This window comes from Lactuca serriola, chromosome 8 (assembly GCF_051521515.1).
Source record: "Lactuca serriola cultivar US96UC23 chromosome 8, Lser_US96UC23_V15, whole genome shotgun sequence".
Lineage (NCBI taxonomy): Eukaryota > Viridiplantae > Streptophyta > Magnoliopsida > Asterales > Asteraceae > Lactuca > Lactuca serriola.
In genome coordinates, this window is record NC_136415.1 from 105,249,939 (window position 1) to 105,259,751 (window position 9,813).

The following is a 9,813-nucleotide window of genomic DNA, read 5'->3' on the forward strand; positions in this document are numbered from 1 at the left end:
ATGTCTGATATCTTCCTGGTATATTTTTCAACATGGTGGTTACTAGAAGCTTTGCTACTGGATTCGGATCAGGATCAGGATATAGCGGTCAGGAGGGACCTGTAGTGCCCGAGGTCATTGATCAGATGAGGTCAGATGATCTGGACGTCAGGATTCGAGATATACTGCATGACGAGGTTGCTACTCTGTTCTGGACAAAGTTATCGGAGATGTTTGGGTCTATTAAGACCGCCATGGTTGAGTACTTTGATGAGTGTTATGCAACCACTATTGAGACGGCTGTCGCAACAGGTTCAACAGTTGTAATGACAGAAGGGGGAGGAGCCGGTCGGGCTTTTCAATATCGGGACTTCGATAACATGAAGCCCCTGACTTTTGAGGGGATTCAAGACCCGATTGTAGCCATGAGGTGGCTGTCTGATGTGGAAGGATGTTTCTTCACGTGCTCATGTCCTGCTGACCAGAAGGTCAGATGTGCCCTGAACTTGTTGAGGTTCGGGGCAAAGAATTGGTGGAGGTTGATGACAGGGTCCTACACGAATGATCAGAGAGTTGTAGTTACTTGGGAGCAGTTCAGGGATATGTTTCGTGCTTGCTACATTCCATGGGTTGAGCGTGAGCGGCTGGCACAAGATTTTCTGTATTTAAGGCAGGGTGTGGAGACGGTGATGGAGAACACTCGTATGTTCACTGAGAGGGAGATGTTTTTCCCGGAGTTTGCTTATGAGCAGGCTCAGATGACACGTTATCTGAGCATGCTCAAGACTGACATTCGTCAGTTTGTTGCCACCCAGCGTTGTGATATATTGATGGAGTTACAGGAGGCCGCCAGGCGGCGTGAGCTTGAGATCAAGTCACAGTTACGGGAGCAGAGGCAGGCCCCGACGCAGTCGCAGGCGGGCCAAAGCGGTCTAAGACCGTTGATTCTAGGTCGGTAAGCCAGTAGGGCCACACTTGTGGCAAGTGAGGGAAGGGTCACTAGGGGGTTTGTAAATCTGGTAGCGTGTGCCGCAAATGCGACAAGGAGGGGCACTTTACGGGGGATTGCCGACAGCCAACCCCGGTATAGGATATGAGGATATGCTACCACTGCCATCAGGTAGGTCACGTGGAGAACAACTGTCCACAACTCGTTGCCAAGCCAGCGCAGGCTCCAACGTCGGCTACATTGAGGATTACTGACGGGGGTCATGGTAGAGCATGGCCCCTGAGGGCTCAGGGACGTGCCTTCCAGCTTACAACAGAGGAAGACATGGCAGCACCAGATGTGGTTGATGGTATGTTTCTATCCTTTCACTTACAGATTATATTTGTTTATGCTTACATGTGCTGTACCTGATGGGTTTTGAGCATTCTAACACTCCTATGGTGTACATGCAACCCTATAAACCTTGGATCTATGTTTTCTCTATTATACATGCAAATAAGAACTTTCCAAGGCTTTAATCCTAACTAGCATACTATGAGGAACTATACTACAAAGACTAGTTAGATGACATACCTTTTGGTGTAGCTTGATGTCTTCAAGCTTTAAGAGCTTAGCCCTAATAGTGTGGAAGCCTCAAATGGAATCACAAATCACCAAAACACCTTGGAAGACTTTAGAGAATATGGATACTTGGTTCTCTCTAGTGAAATTGGCTAGCCCTCTTAGTGTACCCACACTAGTGCCCATTTCACCAACCAAGGACATCTTTATATAGCGTTGAGGATTAAGGTTAAACCCTAATACCCTTGACCTTTCATTTCCTAGGATCCATGGGTTAAAGCTCCATGGACTATCCATGAAGACTTAGCCCAACCTAAATGAACTTGGCCCACTACACATATATATCTAAGAGTCCATATTTAATTAGTTCATTTTGATCACTTAATTAATTATAAATTAATTCTTGATCAATACTAATTAAATAATATGATTATATTAATATATTAGAACTTATAATATATTAATATAAATCATAAATATACTATTCTCAAAATACTATCCATATAAATTGTGCTGGTGAAGTGCAACCCAAATGGACCATGCCGGGTCGGGTCAAGTACATACCAAATATAGTTATGAACTTAGACATTAATCCAACAGTACCATGCTAGGTACATTCTTAGTGAACTCCTTACCTGCTTTGGTATTATTTGACTCGGGGGTGAGTCGGTCGTTCGTCTCTTAGTCATTTAATAGGGAGTTCGGTTTGCCAGTAGGAGGGCTAGAGTGTCCATTACGAGTCTCTATCGTCAATGAAAATGGTATTTCCACTTCTTCAGTCTATCGGGGTTACGTATTGGAGATATTCGGGGTATCTTTCCCGATAGACTTGATTCTGATTCCCATGGGGGATGTGTGTGTGATTGTGGGTATGGATTGGCTTAGTCGCTTCGGTGCCATGATCGACTGCGAGGGTCAGCGGGTGGTAGTTCGAACCCTGAGTGGGGGAGAACTGGTTATCTTCGGCGTGGGCACCAGGTTCGGTTCAAGGTTCTACTCAGCCACCAAGGCTCTATAGTATACTTAGCACGAGTGTGCAGGTTATCTAGCGTACGTGGTGGATACGCGATTCAGGAATCAAACCACGATTTCAGAGGTTCCAGTAGTCAGGGAGTTCGCTGACGTGTTTCTAGAGGAGTTACCCGGAGTGCCTCCGAAGAGACATGTCGAGTTTAGGATCGACCTAGTGCCAGGTGCGGCCCCTATCGCCAAGGCGTCGTACTGGTTGGAGCCACCAGAGATGCAGGAGCTGTCATCACAGCTACAGGAATTGCTGGGCAAGCAATTCATTCGTCTGAGCAGTTCTCGGTGGGGAGCGCCGATTCTCTTTGTCAGGAAGAAGGATGGTTCACATCGGATGTGCATCAACTACCGAGAATTGAACAAGTTGACGGCGAAGAACCGTTATCTACTCCCGAGGATAGATGATCTTTTCGATCAGTTGCAAGGGGCATCTTGGTTCTCCAAGATAGACCTGAGATCCGGGTACCATCGGGTCAGGATTAGGAAGGAGGACGTGGAGAAGACTGCGTTCTGGACTCGTTATGGACATTACAAGTTTGTGGTGATGCCGTTTGGGCTCACCAACACGCCGACGGTGTTCATGGACCTGATGAATCGGGTTTGTAGACCGATGCTTGATCGCTCAGTCATCGTGTTCATAGACGATATCTTGGTGTACTCCAAGACCTGAGAGCAGCATGAGGAGCACCTTCGTGAGCTACTGGGAGTTCTGAGATGAGAACAACTTTATGCCAAGTTCTCAAAGTGCGAGTTTTGGTTACGAGAGGTTCAGTTCCTTGGACATCTCATTAACCAAGAGGCGATTTTGGTCGATCCGGTCAAGATCAAGGCGGTTATGTAGTGGGAGGTTCCAAAATCTCCCTCAGATATCAAGAGCTTCTTGGGATTGGTAGGGTACTACTGAAGATTCATACAGGATTTCTCCAAGATTGTAGTACCCCTTACTCGTCTGACGAGGAAGGGGGTGGATTTCCGTTGGGGCCCTGAGTAACAGAGGGCATTTGAGACCCTCAGACAACGACTTTATGAGGCTCTAGTCTTGACTCTCCCGGAGGGAGATAAGGATTTTGTAGTATTTTGTGATGCATCGATCACCGGGTTGGGAGCAGTCCTTATGCAGAGAGGACGGGTGATAGCATATGTATCGCGATAGCTGAAGCCGCACAAGACGAGATACCCTACTAATGATCTGGAGTTGGGAGCGGTGGTATTCGTTATCAAGATCTAGAGACATTACCTCTATGGGGTCCGTTGTACCATATACACGGACCATAAGAGTCTGAGACACATCATGGATCAACTAAACCTGAACATGAGACAACACAGGTGGCTGGACGTAGTCACGGATTATGATTGCAAGATCCTTTACCATCCGGGTAAAGCGAACATGGTTGCGGAAGCTCTGAGCTGCAAGTCAGTTGGATCTTCTACTCCAACGATATGTATGAGGATATCGGTGGATTCTCCACTTGTGAGCTTGATTAGGGAAGCTCAGACTGAGGGTATGTGACAGGAGAATTGGAAACTTGAGAGGATCAGGGGTGAGAACACCTATTCAAGAGCCAATAGAACTATTATGTGATAATGAAGGTGTGGTTGCTTTAACTATAGAACCAGGAGACCATGGGAGGTCTAAGCACATCGACATAAAGTGCCATTACATCAGACATAATGTTGAAGATGGGTATCTCTTGGTGAAACGAGTATTATTAGAAGATAATCATGTAGATCTTTTCACGAAGGCTCTTAGCAAGGTCAAACACAACCAACATGTTAGGAACATAGGCATAAGAGACAATGTTAGTTTTAGTAGTTAGTTTATAGATTGAAACTTTGTAACAAAATAAATGTAATTGATTTTGGTGATTGAATAATAAATAATTATTTATGAGTATGGGTACTACCTTCTTTAATTGTTTATTCTTGCATTTCACTTTGCATGTTTTACTTCCTGAATAATTTAATTATTCAAATTTCCACAATCGCTCATACTTTTGGAGGTAAGTATTGAATTAAGACTGTCATGAATTGAATGTCGATTGTCCATAAAGACTGGACATTACATAGGGATTGTTGTAATATTCATGAGTACTTAGAAAATAGAGATTTGAAGTATTGGATAAACCCACGCTTAGAGATTACTTCATGGATTCAGTCACGAGTAATTCTAAGACGATAGTATCTTCTATTATTCAAACGAAGATATATAAGTTGTAATTTACAAGTCGGTTGTGCAGTGGTGTTGCGTAAACGCATCAGTAACATGATCTTATAAAATCTAGTATCATGTATGATTTGATAAGTAAAGGTTACAATTATGTAGTTAAAGTTTATTCGTTCCTTTTGCACTAACGAGAAAAACGATATTTGGGCTCATCGGTGATTTGATGTTGATATTATAGTGTTGTGCCCAACCAAGACTAAATTAATGTGTTCAATTAGTATTCTAATGGAGTCATCACAAATCGGGAAATTGGGAAACAAAATCTTAGACAATGAGATTGATTCTTATCCATGTCTCATGTCCATAAGATATCATGAAGAACGAAGGAATATTTGATCATTTATCTTAGGACGTTTTGATTTGAATCATAGTTTGATAGTGGCTTTGGAAATCACACTTTGTTGTTGGGTTCAGGGCAGTGGCGGAGCCAGGATTTTGTTTATGGGTATGCCAAATAATCTACAAAAAATGAATTAGTAGCAAAATACTTCAAATGATAACAAAAGATAACAATGTATGCATTGTAAGTAAATTGTTCATTTAAGTTGCACAAGATGATCTTTTACATCATTAAAATCATCTAAAATGGAGTCTAAACTAAAAAGTTTAGCGATATCTAATATGTTATGCTTTGTACCCATTGTTCAACGAAATTCATTAATCATAAATAATTCCAATTACAAACATAATCTTATATTCTTATAAAAAAATGTATATGTAGTGCAATAATACATATAATACAATAATACAAATAATTAATTCATAACAACGAGTAACAACCAAATTTATTAGGGACTGTTTTTATAACTTTGATGATTTACGAATAAAAAAGAAAACTCAAAAGGTCATTTTCGTAAATAAGATTATAGGCTCAATATAGAGGAGCATAATTATAAAACCCAAATATGAAAATAAAAATAATAAATATGAGCTCAAGATAATAAATATGAGCTCAAGATAGAGGATCACAGTAATAAAACTCAAATATAAAGTATAAATATAATCTTCCAACAACAATTGTATGTAGTAATAATTTCAAGGGGTGTGTCATATCAAAACATAGTTCCTTTTACTTAACAAAACTATATAGTATATATAAGACTTCGAATATGTGTAGGGTGGGCCAATGCCAACCCTTGTACTCACATGACTACGCCGGTGGTTCAAGGTTATACTTATAATATCCAAATGGTAAACGATTAGATTAAGATGTCTAAACTCATAACTAAATTGGTCTATTCTTGTAATTAAAAACAAAGTCTTTTTAGGTTGCCCTCATAATTAGAACTTGGTTAGAATGACATTTGTAGAGAGATGATGATTTATTAATTTATTATATGATTAATAAATTATAATAAATAATTTGTTAATATATTATATAAATAATATACTAATTTGAAATAGTAATAATTAATTAAGAATTAATCAGAAATTAATTTGAATTGATTTTTGGATTAATTATAATTAATTAATAGTGCAAAGATTAAGCTATATCTGTTTAAAAGTTGATCACAGAAAGGGTTCCAGAACCTTCCCATATGGACGGTTTTGGGATGCCCTAATAGGTCATTTTAAAAGCCTCATGATGATAAGGAAACTGAATACCCATCCGGATTTGAAATATTATTATTATACGTTCAAATTAAGGTTTTTCAAAGTTTTCTAATTAGCTATAAATAAGACCCTGGAACCGAATAATGGTATTCGGTCTAGTTTTCGACTTTTAGTTTACGGTTTTTTGGTTTCAGTTCCAAAAATCTTTTTAGATAACATATTTCTTAGTAGAATCGAACCGAATAGTGGTATTCATTTCTTAGTTTATGATTTATTCAGTTTTCAGTTTTTTCTGTTCCATTCCGGTTTCAGACCGATTTACATGCCTATATATAATAGTTGATTAGGGTTTAGATTAAAAAAATAACATATGATTAATTAGGATTTCCAAAGTTGATATCCACTTAAGTGAACTGAATCATTTTTAGGGTTTATATTAGAAATGATACCAAATTGATAGATTTAGTTAGCCTATGAAAACGTAGTCCTGCCTGCTGATATGCGTTTGATCCTTTTATCGTTTCCAAAGAACATACAAAACTGAAAACACCACGGAATAACGAATATAATTTACACTCGAAGCGTCGTGAACTCCTCAATAGCACTCGTTTGACAGGTAATCACCCTTCTGTGGCACTAAGGTTTGCGTGCAGCTGTAATCCCACATTTCAGTTCCATGTTCAATTTTATCAATCGTCACTTTCTTATGATTAACGATACCCTAGTTCCCTTTTCAATCCCTGTAAATAAAACGGAATTCGATTATTCGTGTGTTCCTTTTCAAACATTTGTTCAGTTTAACAGATTATAAGAACTAAATTTGTGATGCTAGATGTTGTTAGGTTGCTTTTGATCTTCATCTGCATCTGGTTTTCGTGGTGGTATAAGGGCTTATGAACTTTTGATTTCCAATTGCTCATGAGATAGAGTTACTGAATGAATATAAAGTTTTATCTTCTTGAAATGCGTATGGTGATGATCTTGCAGGAACATTTTCAGAGTTGTTCTTGTAGAAATTGATTGAGAACTAACTGGTACCTATGCCATGTTACTTGCGTTTTCAGTTATTGATAGACTTATATTCCATCTTTTAACAGGACAATATGAAATATCTTCCATTTAAGCTTTGTTAACAATTCTTGTTTGATAAACATTAGGTAAATTTGATTCCAATACTTTCCTTTATCAACATTGATTGTTAATCACTTATTCGACTCTCACTTCTTATTCTTATAGATCTGTTTCCAAGCTTCCAAAAAGAACATTAAATCAAACACCATCATGGATACAAAATCACTAGCAAAATCAAAGAGAGCACATACACAACATCATAAGAAGCATCATCATAATCAAAAGGCAAAAGCTACTACTACCTCTACAGGAGCCTCTATCACACTCAAGCCACCAGGGAATGTAGTTAAAGAACAACCCCGCCAATCTCATGGCTCACCTACACTCCCCTCAAATTGGGATCGATATGAAGATGAAGATGAAGATGGAGATGATCCCATGACAAAAAGTCAAATACATGGTCAATCTAGTCAACAAAGTGATGTAGTTTTACCTAAAAGTAAAGGTGCAGACTATGCTTACTTGATTTCTGAAGCCAAATCCCAGAATTCAACGAGGTTTTCTTCAGAAATCTTTCCATCTTTTGATGATTTTGTTTCTGGTAAGCTCTTGTTTGATTCATTCAAGCCTCCTAAGACACATGTCTCTGTGTGTGTGTGTAGTTTTTTGCATATAAAAAGTAAACATTTTTATTTTTATATAGAAGGTTAAATCATTTTTGTTAGATTTTGATCAGGGGAAAGACTCCTTTCTTGGTGTAAGAGGAGAAAGCTTGGTATCATCAATTCAAAATGATAGTTTCTTTGTGGATGATAAGACACCTGCAAACTATGAGGTACTTAATATACTTGATCTTATTATATTCATAGTATTATTTATACATAAATATTAATCACCATAAGGGCATTGATTCTTTAATACACAATATAATATTATAATGCAACTGATAATCTCCCCTTATATGTGTAGGCTTCATTTCTATCACTCAATTTGCATGCTCTTTCGAAGCAGCTTTCAAAAATAGATTTACCAAAAAGGCTTTTTATGGAACCCGATTTATTCCCTCAAGATATGGTAAATAGTATTCTACTTTCATTGGACTTGAATTGTATCAATGGGACAAAATTTGCAAATAGTCTAATAATTTGCAATTTTTATAATTTTTTTAAAGTATTCTGAAAGAGAACAAGAAGCTGAACTATCCAAATCCACCACGAGCCACAATGGTGTGAACCCAATGGTGGACCCCACACCAAACCCAAGTGAGACTCAATCAAAATTTGAACCGAAAACAGCTGAACTTGAACTGGATATGTTGTTGGATTCTTTTGTGGATGCTAATTTGAAGGAAAAGAACTCAAAATCAAAGAAAGAAGAAAGTGTAGCATTTGATATTGATGGGACCCTCGATGACCTACTTAAGGAAACGTCTACTCCTCCGGTTGAAATTGGAATTTTATCGGAGACTTCCCGACCCGTGTCCAATCCCAAATCTGAATTGCTTGATGATTTTGATTCTTGGTTGGATACAATTTGATTATTTTTATTTTTATATAAGAAAAATATGTAGAATATGAAGAAATAACGGGGGTTACATTTGGATGAGTTATATGTCATTATGTGATTTTGGTTTGTTTTTAAAATCGGGAAAAACGAAACATGGATTTGAATCTGTATGACCTTGGTATTGCGTTTGTTACATGAGATGTAAAGGCCAGAAGGTCATTGATATTGAGGATGAGAAGGAAAATGTAATTTAGTGGTATAAGCCGACTTTGTCTTGTTATGATATGTTTAACATATGTAAAGTTTGTAGAGAAGCGATGTAGTTTTTTTTTTTTTTTTTTTGGTAACATTTATATATAGATTGATTGATTTCATTATACTATATCTTAAATATCAAATGTTTAAAATTAGGAGCTGGCTAAAAAGGAAAAGCGGTAGTCGATAACAATCTGGTTTTTAACTAGATTGATTGATTGATTTCTATTATGTTTTATGCAAAAATGGCCATTTTGTTTTAAATGAAGTTATTTTGGACTCTCGTGGGTCATTCCAACTAATTAAAGAATATAATAATATATATTTTTCTCTCGTATGTGTAAAAAACTTTAAAAAATATTATTTTTACTGATGTTTAAAATATACATTCCGATGCGTTTAATATTATGGTTTTCAATAAAATGTCACATTTTAAGTTTGAAATATAAAAAAATGAAAGTGTTTTTTCTAGAGTAAATTACACGAATGGTCCCTATGGTTTAGGGTAATTTACAAGTTTGGTCTTTAATTTATTCTTTTAACTCGGAAAGTCTCTACAGTTTGTTTTTGTTACACGTTTGGTCCCTTTCTTACCTAAAAAGACTATTTTGTCACTGATTTTTTAATTTATTTAAATAAACACACCTCCAACTTCATTCCCTCACCTTACCTTATCTGCCCCATCATTTTT

General features: G+C 37.5%; 1 protein-coding gene across 2 annotated transcripts; it reads left to right on the forward strand.

The window, feature by feature from the left end:
• Positions 1-6,735: 6,735 nt before the first annotated feature.
• Positions 6,736-9,181, forward strand: LOC145070933 (phosphorelay protein). 2 transcript variants are annotated; one of them, XM_079017885.1, is made up of 6 exons: positions 6,736-6,906; positions 7,388-7,447; positions 7,527-7,962; positions 8,087-8,196; positions 8,331-8,435; positions 8,533-9,181. In XM_079017885.1, exons 3-6 carry the CDS (start codon positions 7,572-7,574, stop codon positions 8,896-8,898), a joined length of 972 nt encoding a protein of 323 aa, XP_078874011.1. In that variant the 5' UTR covers positions 6,736-6,906; positions 7,388-7,447; positions 7,527-7,571; the 3' UTR covers positions 8,899-9,181. The 2 variants fall into 2 exon arrangements, with proteins under 2 accessions (XP_078874011.1, XP_078874010.1); XM_079017884.1 differs by lacking the exon at positions 7,388-7,447.
• The last annotated feature ends 632 nt before the right edge of the window (positions 9,182-9,813 follow it).

Excerpts from the sequence above, each read along its gene's own strand:
- LOC145070933 (XM_079017885.1), top strand. The coding sequence starts at position 7,572 with ATGGATACAAAATCACTAGCAAAATCAAAGAGAGCACATACACAACAT. Across the intron at positions 7,963-8,086 it reads TTTTGATGATTTTGTTTCTG|ATTTTGATCAGGGGAAAGAC; the intron begins GTAAGCTCTTGT and ends CATTTTTGTTAG. Across the intron at positions 8,197-8,330 it reads AGACACCTGCAAACTATGAG|GCTTCATTTCTATCACTCAA; the intron begins GTACTTAATATA and ends TTATATGTGTAG.